This window comes from Cebus imitator, unplaced genomic scaffold (assembly GCF_001604975.1).
Source record: "Cebus imitator isolate Cc_AM_T3 unplaced genomic scaffold, Cebus_imitator-1.0 Scaffold340, whole genome shotgun sequence".
Taxonomy (NCBI): Eukaryota; Metazoa; Chordata; class Mammalia; order Primates; family Cebidae; genus Cebus; species Cebus imitator.
The window spans coordinates 464,403-483,839 of NW_016107655.1; the positions used below are offsets into that span (position 1 = coordinate 464,403).

The 19,437-nt window shown below is 39.4% G+C and overlaps 1 protein-coding gene across 2 annotated transcripts in view; it reads left to right on the forward strand.

Moving 5' to 3' along the window:
* The first annotated feature begins 708 nt into the window (after nucleotides 1-708).
* The window catches only part of ACP3 (acid phosphatase 3), a 50,322-nt gene continuing 31,593 nt past the window's right edge, over nucleotides 709-19,437 (forward strand). Inside the window, exons 1-4 of one of the 2 annotated variants that reach the window (XM_017505693.2) lie at nucleotides 709-918; nucleotides 12,694-12,789; nucleotides 15,744-15,830; nucleotides 16,280-16,432. In XM_017505693.2, coding sequence (XP_017361182.1) covers nucleotides 799-918; nucleotides 12,694-12,789; nucleotides 15,744-15,830; nucleotides 16,280-16,432 — 456 coding nt within the window. In that variant the 5' untranslated portion in view covers nucleotides 709-798. The remainder of the gene's footprint in view (nucleotides 919-12,693; nucleotides 12,790-15,743; nucleotides 15,831-16,279; nucleotides 16,433-19,437) is intronic. The other variant, XM_017505694.2, reaches the window with a different exon arrangement.

Genomic DNA, 19,437 nt, shown 5'->3' on the forward strand with positions numbered 1-19,437 from the left:
AAGTTCCATCAGCCTAGATAGTCTTTTGTGGCATCCCCAAAGAGATCATAGCTGGAGAGGTAAGGATGTAATTCACTCAGAATGTAAGGCTTATGGCCAAAGTTGATGACTAATTACATAGAGTTGTAGGTTTGGGCTTTTTGCTTTCTTAAAAAACTCTGTCAGTTTGGAAAGGGACCTCCACTCCTAATTTTTAGATGCCACAGGTAATCTCCAATTGTCTTAAGGTGTGACTAAAATTTTTCAAAATAAACTTGCTCTTACTTTTTTCTTTAATTTAAAATACCTCTATAGGTTACATGAGAGTTTTTGAAAAAGTAGTCATGGAAATATGCCCAAAATATGTCAATATCTCTATTTCCTTCCAGATTTCACTTCCTACAACTTTGACTCCCAAAAGATTAAGAATTTAAGGTTTCCACTTGGCGAAGATCCCTTCCCCAAGTGACAGGCACAAAGTCAATGCTGTATCATACCCCATCTAAAGAAAAAAGTAAACTGAAAACAAGACTAGAAATGTCTACTATCATGCTCTGTGACCTTGAGCAACAGCTTTCTCCGCTCCTGGCCTTGGTGTCCTAACTTAAATGAAGGAAACTGTGATCTCCCTCAGCTCAAAAATTACATGGCGTTATTTACATACCAAACCTGCCCTACCTACGCTTCCTGGAAACTTTACTGCTTATGAGTGTGGCTCCTCCTTCCCTTTCAATCCCTTAATTAAACAGCTTACCCCCTACAGGCTTTTGAAGTGGTAGCAGTTCCTCCTACCTCCTGCCAGAAACAGCGCTCCTCAGCATGAGAGCTGTGCCCCTCCTCGTGGCCAGGGCAGCAAGCCTTAGCCCTAGCTTCTTGCTTCTGCTTTTTCTCTGGCTAGACCGAGGTGTACTAGCCAAAGAGTTGAAGTTTGTGACTTTGGTAAGTAAACTTTTCTCATTGCTTCTTCCTTAAAAGTGTGTTCCCAGCAGAGACTGATAAGGCAAGTGTCAGGTTTCATTTTATCCTTGGATTGTTCCCCCGGAGACCAGGCTCTGTTCAGACTCAGAAAGTGAATAATCAAGTTTTGCAAGTTCCTCTTAATGAAGACCTAACGTGTCCTAACAAAAAGGTCTATTTTTTAGGTCGCTGTTTTTTTAGGGGTTGCTTTTTATTTGCTTTTGCTAATGTTATTTATTTACTTACTTTACAATCGCCTTGAATTCAGATTCCTTTTGACAGTCATACCAGTCACGAAGAAGCCAGAGCTGGTGCTGTTTATGTACTAAGAGCTAAGCTGGCTTCATTCAATTTAATGATTATTTGTTTGCAAGCCAAAAAACAGTTATTTTCCGAATTAAGTAGTCCCTTCACCTTTGTTTATCAGGAAATTAGAACAAATATTTGTAAACAGCCTTGAAGCATAAAAGTGAATCTAAATTCGGAATTTTAGGATGACTTCCTGATATATAGATTTAGCTGACGATTAAAATCATTGGTACGTGTGACCAGTTATGAACAAAAGTGGAGGGGGAGGCTGATGCGTGATGTCAGGAAAAGAAAATATACTATTGACATTGTTTGAAAATAGATGGAAAGAGGGTTTGCAAAGTGAAGGGATTCATCACGTTACCTAAGAGTCTGATTTTCTGTTTCTGTATCTTTTTTTCCCTGTTTCACTCTTTCTCTCCCTCTAAGCTGCTTCCTGTCTTTCCTCTCTTGTTTTCTTTCTCTTCCCTACATTTTTTATTCCAGACAGTGAAAGTGGGCTGATAAGTAGGTACATTTTCTTTCTATAAGTATACTCAAAAATTATTTTTTTAATTTGGAGGAAAGTCACTTTTTCCTTAAAAATTAAAGTTCCATATTTTTCAGCATGGGATATTCAGAACTTTTTACTTTCTACAAAATATATGATAGCCATGTGCTTATCTGAATCATGACTCTTATAGTCCAGCAAATCTTTACTAGGTCATAAGTCAACAATGACAGAAAACCAGAGAAATATACTATTAATTTATTTACAAATGATTCACCAGTTGTCAGACTTCTGTACTAAAAAACATATACATATATAATATTGTGTGCCTTCTTTAGGAAACCCCATGCGAGCTAGGCTTGTACTTCTGTCAATAGCTTTCTTGCTAATGTGCACATGAAGGAAGTGTAGGGACTGTAGAAATTGCACTGTATCTGCCACGCTTGTAATACTGCAAACCGGTGACAAGCTGATTGAGTGGCAATCCTCTGAGAATTCCAAGTTACTCCAAGCTCACTGTACATGGTGTATTCCCTCCTCTGTATTTTACCCAAGTTAACCCAGGCTAACTTCCCTTGACTCCCAAATTGTTTTGGGTTTCCTGTATTCAGGGACTACAAGCTAATTATTTCCTAAGGAAAATCAAAATACAAAGCTAGCTCTTTTAGAACTAAAAAAAATAACGAATATTGCACAAAGCTGGTGTTAACTATTTTTTCCTACCACGGCTTCCTTCCATTAATGATAGATAAAGGGCAACTTAATACATCTTTCTTGGTCCTTATAAAACAACTTCCAACTAAGTACTTAAGCCAGAAAACATCGGTTTCTTATTTTTATTGACTAAAGAGAGTATTCGATTATAAGTAGTTAAATTATAAAAATGAGAAAATTCTTAGAAAATTATTAGGAGAACCAGAATTAATAATAACCATGATTAAAGTAGTCATATTAATAATAACCAATAGTCAATTGAGTGCTTACTGCATACAAGGCACTGTTTGAGTGTTCAGTATGAATTGTATCACATAAGCCTCTCAACAATCCTCTAAAGTAAGGTTGTTAAATAAAATATGGGATGATCATTTGAATTTGAATTTCAGATAAATAGCAAATAATTTTTAGTATAAGTATGTCCCATGCAATATTTTGGCATCCTGTATTTTTGTTTGCCAAATCCCATTCTATAAAGTTTTGTAAAACGTATTATTCCTATTTTATAGATGAAGAAATTGAGGCACAAAAAGGTTAAGCAACTTGCCCATGGTCACACAGATGGAATGGTGGAGACAGGATTTGACCCCAGACTATCTGACCCCAGATGCCTTTCCCTTTATCATTGGACATGGTATTTTCCTGCTGTGTGTGTATAACCCAGCACCCAGAGCCGGTCTGAGATACCCCTGTAAGGCTTGCTGGATTAGCTTGACTCTGAATCAGCAGGTGGTTCCCTTGCTTTTCCTCTGTGATCCAAGAAAAATAAATCTTCCCCAATTCTGAAAAGCCGTTCTTGGCAGAGAGAGCAGGAAACTGTCCTTGGTTCTTGTTCTCTCTGTGAACAGTCACACCATGATCTTTTAAAACAGACTAACTGCCGGGCGCGGTGGCTCACGCCTGTAATCCCAGCACTTTGGGAGGCCGAGGCGGATGGATCACGAGGTCAAGAGATCGAGACCATCCTGGTCAACACGGTGAAACCCCGTCTCTACTAAAACTACAAAAAATTAGCTGGGCATGGTGGCACATGCCTGTAATCCCAGCTACTCAGGAGGCTGAGGCAGGAGAATTGCCTGAACCCAGGAGGCGGAGGTTGCGGTGAGCCTAGATCGCGCCATTGCACTCCAGCCTGGGTAACAAGAGCGAAACTCCATCTCAAAAAAAACCAAAAAAAAAAACAGACTAACTGAAGTGCCTTGTCCCATGAAATGCTAGTTTGACAAGTTGTTAACAGGTGTGCATGGGAAAAAATCAGTCTCAATAGTCAAGTTAGCTTTGGGAATAGAACTGGGTTAAACTGTGTTTAAAAGGTCTCTTTAATGAACTACTCCTCAGTCTTTAATATGCTAATACACACTGTGGCTTTCAAGGAGAAAAAATCTAGTGTTTCCCAAACAGTGTTTTCAAAACTTTGTAGCATTCACCTCCCTCTTTTTTTTCACAGTGTCCTACAGAAAACACTGAGAAAATTTACATTTTTAACTTTATATAGAAAGAATAGTAAGTATGGTGAATCTGGATGTATACATCAACTAGCTTCAAAAACTATCACCCATGCAACCTTGATTCATCTATATACCCACTCGTTTCCCACACACACCCACTTGAGTTTGGTTTTTTTGTTTTTTTTTTTTTTTGAGATCGAGTTTCACTCGTTGCTCAGGCTGGCATGCAGTGGTGCCATCTCAGCTCACCGCAACCTCCGCCTCCCAGGTTCAAACGATTTTCCTAACTCAGCCTCCCGAGTAGCTGGGATTACAGGCATCTGCCACACGCCTGGCTAATTTTTTGTATTTTTAGTAGAGATAGTGTTACTCCATGTTGGTCAAGCTGGTCTCAGAACTCCTGACCTCAGGTGATCCACCTGCCTCAGCCTCCCAAAGTGCTAGGATTACAGGCATGAGCCACCACTCCCGGCCACCACTTGAGTTTTTTAAGTTATTTCATGCATCACATTATTTCATCTAGAAATAGAAAACTGTCATTTCAAAACATCCTCTCTCCTTTAAGCCAGAGAAAAACCACAAGTTCAGCTGATCTAAGGCGGAAAAATTCCATCTCATTTCACCGGAGTTTTACAAAGAAAGAGATGATGAGTTACAAGGTATACACTCTTCTCATTCTTCATGGTTGACATTCTTCAAACAGAATTCTTAATCAAGTAATATGACATTCTTGATGAAAGTAGCCTCCAAATTCTCAGCACATAATCTATCCACTGGAATGGGTAACTTTCACATTATGGTGGGGCAAATTCAAATGACACCAGCCAGAACACATTTTCAGGGACAGCAGTCCTTCAGGTTCTTTCCTACTCCCATTCTTAAGGCTGGAAATCCAATCCTATACACCAATAACAGAAAAATAGAGAAGCAAATCATGAGTGAATTTCCATTCACAATTACTACAAAAAGAATAAAATACCTAGGAATACAACTCACAAGGGACGTGAAGGACCTCTTCAAGGAGAACTGCAAACCACTGCTCAAGGAAACAAGAGAGGACACAAACCAATAGAAAAAAAATCCCATGCTCATAGATAGGAAGAATCAGTATAGTGAAATTGGCCATACTGCCCAAAGTAATTTACAGATTCAATGCTATTCCCATCAAGCTACTATTGACTTTCTTCACAGAATTAGAAAAAATTTATTTAAATTTCATATGGAACCAAAAAAGAGGCTGTATAGCCAAGAAAATCCTATGCAAAAAGAACAAAGCTGGAGAAATAGCGGATACTATACTGGAAGGCTATGGTAACCAAAACAGCAAGGTACTGGTACCTAAACAGATATATATACCAATGGAACAGAACAGAGGCCTCAGAAATAACACCACACATCTATAACTATCTGATCTTCGACAAACCTGACAAAAACAAGCAATGGGGAAAGGATTCCTTATTTAATAGGAATAAGAAATGGGGAAAGGATTCCTTACTTAATAAATGGTGTTGGGAAAACTGGCTAGCCATATGCAGAAAACAGAAACTGGACCTCTTCCTTATACCTTATGCAAAAATTAACTCAAGATGAATTAAAGACTTAACCATAAAACCTAAAACCATAAAAACCCTAGAAGAAAACCTAAGCAATATCATTCAGGAAATAGGCCTGTTATTAACTTTCTAATGCTGTTTGCTAGAATAGAAGCTGAAAGTCACACCTAGGAAAGCACCGAATTTTCATTAAGTCAAGCTCCAGCATTATTGACCAGGTTTTGCCACAGGCAGGTCATTTAATCCAGCTGAGTTTCAAGTTCTCCAAAAATAAAGTTGAGGATAATGATCATAACTATGCTTCCCACTTTATAGAGTTGTCTTTAGGATGAAATAACATGATATACATATAAACATGTGAACCACGATACAAATGCCAGAAGTCATCAGTCTAAAACAGAAGCTTTCCAACTATTTGTATAAAATCTAGATGATCGTTAATATTTCTTTTCTGTCATAGTAAAATACACATAACATAAAATTTACCATCTTAACCATTTTTCAGTGTACAGTTCAATGGCATTGAGTACATTTACATTTTTGTGCTGTCATCGCCACCATTCATTTCTAGAACTCCTTTCATCTTGTAAAATCAAAACTCCATGCCCATTAAACAATAGCTCCCAATTTCTCCCTTCCCCAGTCCCTTGCAATCACCATTCTACTTTCTGTCTCTATGCATTTGACTATTCTAGGCATGCCACATAAATGGGATCATACAGTAGTTGTTCTTTTGTAACTGGCTACTTAGCATAATATCCTTGAGTTTCTAGATCATCCTTTATTATTTTTGAGCTTATAAATTTAATAGGTGCACATGCATAATTTGAAGGGAGCAACGAAAAGAGAAGAGAGATAGTAAATAGTTACCATCTCTACTAGAGCCTTAAGTTAACTACATAGCCTGTTTGTACTTAAGTCTTCCCCATATGTAAATTCTAACCTGTTTTCTCTTAGATAAACACATTTCTATGTGTCAAGTATGGCTTGAGGGGTAGAGCTGGAGGTGAGAATGCTGAGGGGCTACTAACACAGTTTAGGCAAAGCATAATGAAGACCTGAGTTGGGTCAGAATGCAGTAGAATTGGAAAGAAAGGATAATTTTTTAAAAATATGTGAAGGCAGAATCTCTGTGGGTTGAATGTAAGGAAGAAAGAAAAACCAAATGACCCTGAGTTTTCTAGTTTGGGTTACTGGAAAGACAACAATGCTATGGGAATAGAATACATAAAAGTCACTAAACAGTTGAAATTATTAAAAAGGAATGTGATAATATTCTGTACTACACAATATAATATAGCACAAATGCAGGCTCATGAACCAGACCACCTGGGTTTGAATGCCAACTCAACCCCTTACTATCTGTGATTTTGGTTGAGTAACTTTACCTATCTGTGCCTCTGTTTTATCATCAGTAAAATGAAGATAATAGTATCTAATGAAGTTATTGTGAGGCTTAATTGAGTTAATATGAAGAAAGTACTCATAAGTCTCTCTGGGAAATGTTGCAAACATTGTTAACTATTATTAATATAAATATACTAACACAATTACCCCTGTGTGTGTTTTATAATGTTCATATAACCAGTTAATTAAAATGTCAGATTGTTTTTAAATTTATTCCCTCTATCCTCAAAAGGATGAAGTCTTGACACATCTCTGTTAAGTTTGATGAGCTTTCTTTCCAGCATCAGGCCCCGGTCCAATAAAAATTGGAGAACTATACAGTCAAAATGTGACTCCAAGAATGAATTGGATTTAACTCATTGATTTACTGATCCATCAATGTACTGCTCCTTTCCTTCAGTTTGACTAGAATAAACTACTACTACTACCTTTTATGTGACTTCATCATCACTGTTCATGTTTAAAAAATACCTTTGGGCACAGGCATGAATTTCTTAAGCCCTGTAAACCATTTTTTCACTTCTATTGAAGTGAAAATTGCAATTATAGCTATCACATTGTGAGTATACACCAGATGTCAGACTCTTTACTTTTCATATTTTGAATCCCCCAAATTACCCATAAGGCATATAATATTGCCTTGATAATTACATAAGAGTCATAAAAAAGGAGCTAGGGCCAGGTGTGGTGGCTCATGCCTATAGTCTCAACACTTTGGTAGGCCAAGGTGGGAGGATAGCTTGAGGCCAAGAGTTCAAGATCAGTGTGGGCAACCTTGCAAGACCCTGTCTTTACCATTTTTCTTTTAATCAGTGCAGTATGGTGGCATGAACCTGTAGTCCTAGCTACTAGGGAAGTTAAGGCTAGAGGATCACTTGAGCACAGGAGTCTGAGGCTACACTGAGCTGGGATCACACCATTGCACTCCAGTCTGAACAACAGGGAAAGATCCTGTTGGCTTATAAAAATATGTACCAGAGGCTGGATGCAGCAACTCATATCTGTAATCCCAGCACTTTGGAAGGCTGAGACAAGAGAATAGCTTGAGGCCAGGAGTTCAAGACAGGCCTGGTAAACACAGCAAGACTTCATCTCTATAAAAAAGAAAAAAAGGTCAAATTTTCAGGACAGACCTGAAATTAGTGAGTGGTGTGTATGCTGACAGAAGCAGACTTGAGTCATTCAAAGCAGACACGACATCAAGAATAAAGGCCCTGAGACTTGAGCAAACTTAATATATTGGATGTAACACCAGGGGGCCCATGTGGGTAAGCTGAGGACATCAAGGTGAGGATATCAAGGTGAGTAGGGGCCAGATCAGGTAAGATCTTGAGAGCCCCTTGTAAGGACTCTGAATTTATGCAAGGAGCAACAGAACATGATATAATGTCTAAAAGTGATGCAGATATAAAAGAAACAAGAATAGCCACATACAAGTTGATAACTATTGGAGCCAGTGGTGGGCTCATGATAAAAATCTCCACTTTTGTATCCCTTTACATTTTCCACAAAAGAATGTTTAATACAATGAAAGGACATTCGAGGGTTCTAAGCAATTAAGTGACTTCTGATTGATATTTTATAAAAGAGCATGTGACTGCTGAATGGAGAGAGGGACTGGATATAGCCTCGACTGTACTCACCAGGTCCTCCACACCGTAAGCCACGTTCCAGATTTGTTTAGCAGATTCAGTGGAACAGGGTCATTCATGGGGGCACCAAACCAAAAGTACTTTTAAAAACAGTTACTGTGATTTAAAAGGGTGAAGTGATTGTAGTGCAATGGGGAAACAGTGGGCCACGTATCATGAGAATTAGGAGAACTAGACAGTTACACAATCTCTTCGATTGTGTAGTTTTCTTACTTGCTCAGTGCAGCAGTAGTACCAACCTGTCCTCACAAGGGGATGTAATAATTAAAAGAGATAGCAGGGGAAAATTCTACAAACCATGGAGGGTTGTACAAATGTAAGGAATTGTTATTATCTTAAATGTCTTTCTATTACAGTTACCACTACTACTGCAAATAATCCTAATTGCTAAAAAGGTGTGTTAGGTTTTTAAAAGATTTCATAGAATATGATTGCTGGACTGAAAACAGAGGTAATAATTGGTAGAGCAGCAATTAGGAAGATTGCTCTACCACAGATTTAAAAGAATGCCTTGGCATAGTCCAAGGACTCCAGCTGAATTTTGAAACTTCAAAAGCTCAAGGAATGCCAGCTTCACATTTGGCTGGGGGAGGGGTGTGTGCACACATTTTGATTTCCAGCCCCAGAGGTGAGGAATGGTTTATTAAGTGTTTCTCTGGGACATCCCTTCCAAAGAGTTCATAGCATGTTTGAGCAACACTTAAACACTTAGGAAACACTTAAAACCTACTGAAATGTAGGGGAATACAATTATTTATGAGTATGGGCCAGAGTGAGAAAGCTTGCCCAAGTCTCATGATTATGTTTCAGTTCTCTGCTCTTTAAAACACACTCAGCTAAGGTGACCACACTTGTTTTTCTCTCTCAGGCCATTCTGTCATTTAGTTGTATAATCTCAGTTCTAGTCTTTCAATTATATACATAGTTCATGGTGCCTTCGGGGTAGTTTCTGTATCAAAGTTTTGGTTTTTTCCTATACAAAACACACATTCTCTCTCTCTCTCTCTCGCACACACACACACACACACACACACACCCGTCTTCCAATCCTAGAGGAAAAGAGTATATTGAGTAGAGTTAATAAAGAAGCATTAGATCCCAGACCATTCAGATTTAGCTGGTGAGACTCTGAGGAGTGTGACCATATAGAAGTGAACCTGTCACAGGTGGTTAAGTATGCTGCTGTTGGAGGAATAGCCTGTGTTTGAATATCAACTCTACCACTTACATGCTGTGTGAGTTTAGACAGGTCACTTAACTAAGGTAAACATCATCATTTGTGAAATGGAAATAATAATAGTAACTGCTTTGTGGAACTAATGAGAAGATTAAATCTGTGAGAAGCATAGATATCCAGAACAAAGTTTCCTGCACAGTTTCCAGGACAAAGCGAGTGTTCAAAAAATGTTAAGAAGTTACCATTGCAGTTAAAGCATTGTAAATTATTTTATTACAATGTTTCTCATCTGACTTCTCTTTGGCTAACTCAGTGGCTCTAAACTTGGGGTGATTTTCTGCCCCCAAGGGCAGAAAATTTGCCCTTTTCAGCTGTCACAGCTGGGGAATGCTACTGGCATCTGGTGGGTAAAGGCTATGGATGCTGCTAGACATTCTACAATGCACAGAACAGCACCCACAACAAAGAATTATCCCGCCCCAAATGTCAACAATGCTAAGGTTGAGAAGCCCCAGAAACTAAACAATGCGGGGTTTATAATTTATTGAAACCATATAACAACTTTAGTTATTCAAAGACACATTTACCTAGGATCTAAAAAGTCTAAAATGTACTTCAGTTGTGGAAAGAGGCATCGATGATTAACCAGAGTCATTTCTGATCATGACCAAGTCGCCCCTAGAGACTAGTAATTGCAGGTGCTCACAAAAAAATATGCAGCTGCTCTTCCTGCCTTCAGAGGATCATTCATGACAGTAATTGCTCACCTGACCAAAATGATTGCTTAAGATTTATTGCACCATTGCCCTGTTTCTGTAGACTGTTCTACAGTTTTAATTTCTCACTGGTTTAGGGGGCCGTAAGATCTGTTTTCCTCAGATACTAGACACACAACCCAAGCATCTCCCACTTTCTTGGAATTTCTTCTCAAAAATGATTAAAATCTGACATTGTTTCCTTATTCAATATCTATTAAACTGTTTTACAGAATTTCAGAACAGCAGGTTCTTGGCTTACTTTTCAATGGAACATCTTAGCCAGGTAGGATAAGTGACAGGTACAGGTAATCCCAGATGAATCAAGGTGTTATGCAGCCTTCTCTATATTAAAAATATTTGCTGGGCGGACCGGGAAGTCGCTGAAGATAGAGCGATGGCAGTTCTGGGGCCCTCGCTTCGGGGTCGACGCGAGGCCACAGTGCCCCCGCGGTAGACCGGACTTGGGTGACGGGCTCCGGGTTCCCGAGGGATGGAAGGGTCTAAGACGTCCAACAACAGCACCATGCAGGTGAGCTTTGTGTGCCAGCGCGGCAGCCAGCCCCTGAAACTGGACACGAGTTTCAAGATCCTGGATCGTGTCACCATCCAGGAACTCACAGCTCCATTACTTACCACAGCCCAGGCGAAACCAGGAGAGACCCAGGAGGAAGAGACTAACTCAGGAGAGGAGCCATTTGTTGAAACTCCTCGCCAGGATGGTGTCTCTCGCAGATTCATGCCCCCAGCCAGGTGCCTACTACTTCTCAGCCCCCTATTCTTTGCCAAAGGCTAGTAGAATTTTAATTAAATCCAGGAATCAAGACCTGGAGCCAGGTGATGAGATGCATCATCACCTAGCCTTTTGGCCCTTTTGAAAAAGATGTATTCCCTATACATGGCCCGTCACCCAGTCCAGAATGGATTTTTTCCTATAGCCATTCACACAATGGGAAAGATAGTAGCTCTAATGACAAAGTATTGAGAAAAATTGAGGGAGTGATTAATCACTAATAAAAGACATGGGCTCTTGAGAAGTTTCAAAATAGCAAGTGTTGTTAGATGTGCGAGTCCTAGTTCTCATATCTGCAGGTAAAGAGGTTGCCGGCAAGGGGTTATTTTTAAATAAAGGGTTAATATTTTTTAAAATGAAAAAAATATATATTTGCTGACATCAGTATAGACTTCATCCTGTACTTCTTGGGGGTTTTCTTTCCTTATCTTTTGCTCGTAAGATAGCTTTGTGTTTGGTTTGATATTCTACTGAGAAAGCATATTAGAATCAAAGCACCAAGATTTCAAAAGTCCAGACTATTCTTCCCAAAGAGAAATGTGCAATCACAATAGCATGAGGTGGGCACAAATAGAGAAGTATGTTATTAAAGTATTAAGATTAGCTTTCCTAACCTCCCTACCTGCAATCTTTTACTCCTAACCTACAAAAAATGAACAAATCATTGACTCAGAATGGTCACAAATTGTTAAGTGGTATTAAAAATCTATTATTTTTGTTATACATAAAATGTTATAATGGCTGGGCACGGTGGCTCACGCTTATAATCCCAGCACTTTGGGAGGCCAAGGTGGGTGGATCACCTGAGGTTAGGAGTTCGAGACCAGCCTGGCCAACATGACGAAACCCCTTCTCTACTAAAAATATAAAAATTACCTGGGCATCGTGGTGTGCACCTGTAGTCCCAGCTACTAAGGAAGCTGAGGTAGGAGAATTCGCTTGAACCCAGGATTCACCACTGCACTCCATCCTGGGCAACAGAGCCAGACTTGGTATCAAAAAAAAAGTTATACCATTATTACTGTAATCATATTTAAGGGAGGAATACTTCTCATCAGAGTTTGTCTACAGTACTCTTTATGTTTCTTTCTGTCCTATTTATATACAAACTGATCTCCATGTATGTGTCACCTGCCTTCTAAGGGCTGATCATCTTGATTCTTACGCTACCTGAAACACAGTGAAAGTGTTAGTGAGCTTAGAACAGTGGTTCTTAACCAGAGATTTACCCAGGGAGATGTTTTAAATCCTGATGTCCTGGCCACATCCCAGACTAATTAAATAAAAATCACTAAGGTTGACAGCCAGTCCTCAGAATATTTTAAAATGCCTTAGGTGATTACAATGGAAAGCCAAAGTTGAAAGCCAATGATTTGGGGGAAGAAAAATCTATTATAATTAGCAGAAGCAAAACACCCAAGTGACGTTTATAACATCACCGTCTCACATCTATTTTCAGGTGTTTCGGCATGGAGACAGAAGTCCCATCGACACCTTTCCCACTGACCCCATAAAGGAATCCTCATGGCCACAAGGATTTGGCCAACTCACCCAGGTTGGTTGGACTTTTAGCTAAAGATTGTTGATGAGGCCAATTGTGGTGGCTCATGCCTGTAATTCCAACACTTTGGGAGGCCAAGGCAGGTGGATCACCTGAGGTCAGGAGTTCCAGACCAGCCTGGCCAACATGGTGAAACCCTGTCTCTACTAAAATTACAAAAATTAGCCAGGCATGGTGGCAGGTGCCTGTAATCCCAGCTACTCAGGAGCCTGAAGCAGGAGAATCACTTGAACTTGGTAAGTGGACATTGCAGTGAGCCGAAATTACATCATTGCACTCCAGCCTGGGCAACAAGAGCAAACTCCATCTCAAAAAAAAGATGTTGATGAGTCTCAAGGGGAAATGTATATAGAATTGTCTGTTTTGATATTTTTTTACCCTTCTGACTTTATTTAAGTGTAAGAGATGTGCATGAACAAAGACTATATGAGCTTAGAGATGCTGAAGAGAACCAAGTAGTAATTATAATCAATAAGCTGAATCAACAGCATTGGGAAACATGATTCCCCAAAGTGCTGATATTAGAATATGATTTCTTGTCAGCTGGATATATTGGGATTTGACCTTATAAGTGGTCAGATAAACACAGGGAGCCTTTCTGAAGAGCATCTCTAAGGAGAAGGTGAATTGGGGAGCAAAACCATCTTGAGTCACTGTTCCAAAGCCCTATTCCCTTTGCTTATAAGATTGAAAGACTCTTCTGTTTGGAGCCACAAGGCTAGGTGCATTGCTTCTGTCCTGACCTGTTTAAATATATTAAGAAAATGTCAAAGAATCTTTAGGGTAGAATGTCTCCAAAACTAATGGGTCTTAATCCTGCCCAAACATTGGAATTATCTGGAGAGGTTTAAAATATATTGATGTCTGCCTGGGAGGTTCTTATTTAATTGGTCTTGTATGTGTCCTGGGCACTGGGATTTTTAGAAGCTCTTTGGTGATCAGTTCACTCTAATGTGTAGCCAAGGCTGAGAATTACTGCCCTGACTATATTTCATAGAGGAGAAAACTCCAACGGGCTATTTGAGGCCAACATCTTCTGTCTCCTAGGTCAGAGCTCTTCTCACCATAGCTTACCCATCTTCTGTCTCTTTGAATGAGAGGTTACAAAAATTCAGGTTTGCTTCTTAATACCTATGGCTCTGTATAGACTCCTGTTCTGCTGTTATGTTTTTCCATTAAAAACAAAAGATTCTGCTAGGCTGCAGAATCTGAGTTCTTCTGAAGAACCTTGATTACCCAAGAATCTATTCTATTAGGGAAGTATTTCTCAAGCTTCAATGTGCAAGTGAATCACTTGGGAATCTTTTCAAAATGCAGATTATAATTCAGCGGGTCTGATGTGGAACCTGAGATTCTGCATGTCTAATGTACTCCCAAGGATGACAATGGTACTGCTACATGTACCATGTTTGAGGTGACAAGGTTCTAGGGCTCAGATTATTCCTACCCTTGTCTTGGTACTTTTTTTTTTTTTTTTGAGATGGAGTCTCGCTCTGTCCCTGCAGGCTGGAGTGCAATGGCTTGATCTTGGCTCATTGCAGCCTCCATCTCCCAGGTTCAAGTGATTCTCATGCCTCAGCCTCCCAAGTAGCTGGAACTATAGGTGAGCACCACCACGCCTGGCTAATTTTTTTGTATTTTTAGTAGAGACGGGGTTTGGCCATGTTGCCCAGGCTGGTCTCAAACTTCTGAGCTCAGGCAATCCTCCCGCCTCAGCCTCCCAAAGTGCTAGAATTACCACCCAGTCTTGTCTAGGTACTTTTAATCTGCATAATCATAAGGTGACGGCTCTCTGATCAGCGATTTCAAAGTGTGGTCCCTGGACCAGCAGCATCACCATCATTTGGAAACTTGTCAGTAATATAAATTCTCTGGCTTCACCCAATACCCAGTGAACCATAAACTTTGGAATTAAAGCCCAGGAATCTGTGTTTTAATGAGTCCTGTCCTCCAGGTGATTCTGTGCATGCTAAAGTGTGAAAATCACTGCTTTATGCAGATGACTATTTAAACTTTAAGTTATAACACAATTAGACCTAAAGTACCTCCTTCTCCACTACTCAGGTCATGGTACATTACTCCTTTCCCACCTCATCCCCATCCTAGATGGGAGATGATTATATAGGTGCTCAAGCAAATGACAAGAGTGACAAGCAAATGACAAGTGGGACCAAGACCAAGCAGCAAGCACAGTGACAGCCTCCTCTCCAGTACCCAAAGCTCTAGTAAGGCTCTGGATTAAAGGCAAACTTGAATGCTGGGTTTCCAAAGCATGGTGGTCTACTATTTGCATCTGAATCACTTGGGAGACTTGTTAAAATGCAGATGTCAGGACCCCACTCAGGAACTAATGAACTGGGATCTCTGATGGACATGCTGAGGAATCTGCATTTCAACATGCACCGCCAGATAATTTTGTTTCTGATGCACAGTAATGGTTGTGAACCACTGAGCTAATGCATCTTAGTGATTACTGTCCATCAGAAGCTTGTTTAAAAAAGATTATTGAGCTTCAACCCCAAAGGTTCTGGTTCAGTAGATCAAGGGTGGGGCCTAAGAATTTGATTTCTATCAAGTGATTTCTATCAATTTGATTTCTATCAATTTGATTTCTACCAACAAGGATCCCACTACACCAGAGATGAACTTAAATCAGATGAACTTAAATCAGATCAATCACCCAATGATCAACTAATCACTTACTATGTGCAAATCTCTATGTTAAGTGCTAATGAAGATAAATGAGTTTTCTCAGAGAGTCAGGGAACTGTAACTAAAGATTACTACAGCTCTCTTGTTTTATTTAAATATGTGTCATTATTGTGGAACTATGAAAGCACACCATTGTTCATTCTACACATATATGAAAAAAGTCAACAAATTTTTATGATAATGTGAATGATTGCACTTACTTTCATTAATTTTTGCTTTTTTTTTCTTTCCCGTAGCTGGGCATGGAGCAGCATTATGAACTTGGAGAGTACATAAGAAAGAGATACAGAAAATTCTTGAATGAGTCCTACAAACATGAACAGGCAAGTTGGGGAGCCAAGAGTAGGAACTTTTTTCTTTGAAAGAATTAAAATAATTCTGCATATATAAAAGTGCTTTGCCTGTTTTCCAAGAAACTTATACAAGTCAGAGATCTTGTTTACAAATATATTCTTCTTTATGCTACTTTTTCTTAAAAATCTGTGACTATGAGTCAAGATTTTATGAACAGTTGAATAAATACTTTGGCTTAACAAGTAGCCACAGCTTAATTGATCTCATTTGTCAATTCAACTATTGGCCAACCAGGTTCCTTCGTACCATGATCATAATATTGCTCATTCCTTAACAAGTATTATGATTCTGATGTTACCACAATGTCTGTCATATTTCACTGCAGATGTCCTGTTCTTTCTCTAATACCTTGGCAGCTCTGCAGAAAAAACCTCATGCTCCCTTTATGTTCACTTCTGCTTTGATTTTCCTACTCTAGGTTTATATTCGAAGCACAGATGTTGACCGGACTTTGATGAGTGCTATGACGAACCTGGCAGCCCTGTTTCCCCCAGAGGGTCACAGCATCTGGAATCCCATCCTACCCTGGCAGCCCATCCCGGTGCACACAGTCCCTCTTTCTGAAGATCAGGTCAGTATTCTGGGAAAACCAAGAGATTTCAGGTAGACATAGAATGAAGAAGGCAGGCTACCCGGTGGCTGTGGATGTGGGAATCCGGACACTCCTTAAGCTGTGAAGTTTTAATTATTTCTTAAATAAAGATACAAAGAACAATTTAGGACATGGAAAGCCCTAGTTAAGAGAGAGCAGGAACCAAATTTCTCTTTGGATCTGTATGATCCACTTGTTTTGCCACTCTTACAACTCTTGGTAATTTGCCCCTCATCGTCTCACACACACACACACACACACACACACACACACACACAAGGAGGTGGAGGGGGGAGAAAGAAAGAGAGGCTCCCAGTGTTCTGCCTTCAATGCCCAGAGATAGCGAGAAAAAGAGAGAGAGAGACTCCCAGTGTTCTGCCTTCAATGCCCAGAGATAGAGAGAGAGAGAGAGAGAGAGAGAGAGAGAGAGAGAGAGAAAGACTCCCAGTGTTCTGCCTTCAATTCCCAGGCTTTTGGTGCCCCACACAGGTTTCTCCTCTCTCCATACTATACAAAGATCTCTACTCTGACAAACACTCCTCTGCTCATGAAAATCCACATTCCTAGGTAGAAGAAAAAGAAAGATTTGAGTGCATAATTATTGCTCAACATTTTATATGAGTCATTGTGTTACCTTTCATAACAACTCTGAATGGACAATATTCTTGTTCTCCTTTTATAGCGAGGGAAATAAGTGCTTGGAGAGGTTAAATAACAAACAAATTGGTCCAAAGCCACACTGCTAGCAAGCATCACGCTGGGATTAAAACAGGCCTATTTCATTCCAGAACAACTTTCTTCTGCATAAAATCGTGATTCTCAGGCTTAGCTGCATATTAGAATTACCTGGGGAATTTTTTTTTTAATCCTGATGCCCAGGGCACTCCCCATAAGCAATCAGAATGTCTGAAGGTGGACCCAGGCATCAGTTTTTAAATAATAATCTCCCTCGATGATTCCAGTGGGGAGCCAAGTTTGAGAACCCAGTATTATAAACCAAGCTGCCTGAATGGGGCTATTTGGGACAAACTCTCAAATGTATTTGTACAGGGTGGGACCAATCAAGCACTCCTTAACCTTTTCAGAGGAACTGATATTTTTAAAGTAGTAATAAATATATCTAATCTTCCAGGTGTGGAACTTAAGGCTATATGAAGGAAATAGTTTGGGACAAAGAATCCCTTCCTAATTTTCCTGCAGTCCCATCATAGGCATGACCATCTCATCTCGCTATGGCTGAAGCTTAGCCTGATTGCTGGACCCAGACTCTTGCCCAGTGACCTCCAGGATAGGTTACTATCCTCTTTGCCCTGCCAATAGCCCTAGAAATTTGACTTAATTGCTGCATCTAGTGACGTAAGGATTTTTCCCAAATGCTTTGTAGAAAGTCACAGGAGGAAAATCTACTCCAACCACTTTTCTGCTGTTTCTTGAAAAGACAGGATGATTTATTTATAGCTTTCCCTTCACAGCATCAGGAGGGAAGTATTATGATTATCAGTGTTCTTAAGCATTTATAAATATTTTATTTCAAAAAGAAAAAAAAAATGACTTTTACCAGCCTTTTCTGCAGAGATGAAGACTAGATAGCAGCACCAAAATTCAGCAAAATATAGACCACAGCAGCTATTTAACCCTTAATCCTGAATAATAGTAATTAAGGTATTAAATAACAGAAAGAGAATGCATGTGCTAGTAGAAGAGGAGGAAAGAAACAGGATGATGGAGGGAGAGAAAGAGGGAAGCAAGGAACATTATCTACCTATGGCTTCCATCTATCTAATTCACTAAGGTCAAAAAAATTCTCTCATATCAACTAAGAAATCTAATGAAACCAATCAACACTAGCTTACTTCCAGCATTTAGCTGTGCTGAATGCTGTAGAGCAACATGAGGCCAAGTTTTTCTAATTTATAATCTATTTGATGAAAGCAAATTAGCATGTGCAAAATGTGTAGAAGATATTACAAGACAGTAGGAAATAATTTCAAGTACAAGCCACATATGCTGGGTGAAGTCAGAGAATGAGACATACATGCAGTTACCACAGGACAGTCATTCAGGTCTTCATAAGAGAGTGAGAACTTGAACCAGACCTCAGAGCAGAGGGAGGAAAGGAGAGGAAGGCAGCACAAAAACATGGCTGTGAGTGAATATGTAGATACTAGTTCTTCTGTACCCTGAGTTCCTATCTAGAAACAGAAGGAAAATAAAATTGATTACATTGGATTATATTAGACACAGATTAGAGAATCTAAATTTAATAGCCAGAAGGAATCTTGAGTTGAAAGGCAGTGTGATGTTAGAAGAAGGGCTGGATTTGAAGTTGGAAAACCTATGTCTGGGAGCCAACAGCCACTCCAGATATATGAGCTTGAGTAACCTCTCTAAACCTCAGTTTCTTTTCTGTAAAATGGGAAAACAGCACCCGCCTAACTTCTTCTTAGGGATCTGTAAAAGTCCAGTTAGTTAAAAAAAAGAAATGGAAAACACACTATAAACTGCAAAATTCTAGACAGATGTCTTGGTGATTATTCTGTTTATTTTCAGCCTGACTTAATTTATGGATGAGAAAATTAACATCCAGGAGGTAATTAAAATCTAGGCCTTTAATGAACAGTCCTGTGCTTTTTCTCTCAACAATATAATTTCTCCTATGGAAAAATTTGAAAGCCATGCATGCAAATTTATACTTAAAGCAATGGACATGAAAGAAACCTGTATACATTCTTCAGTGTTATGCACATGTGGTGACTGGTACTCTTGGGCACCTGCCTGACAATAGCTTGGAAGAAAAAGACACAGAGCCTCAGAGAATAACTATTGAAGCAATTCAGGAATTAAGAAATGAGGCCTGAAATGAGATGGTAAAAGATGTTAGAGGAAGAGAAGCAAGGTAAGACAAGGTGACACACAGAATCAGAAACGATGGACAGGAAACAACTTTAAAAATAAATGTTTTCTGAGTAGCTACCAAGATGGCA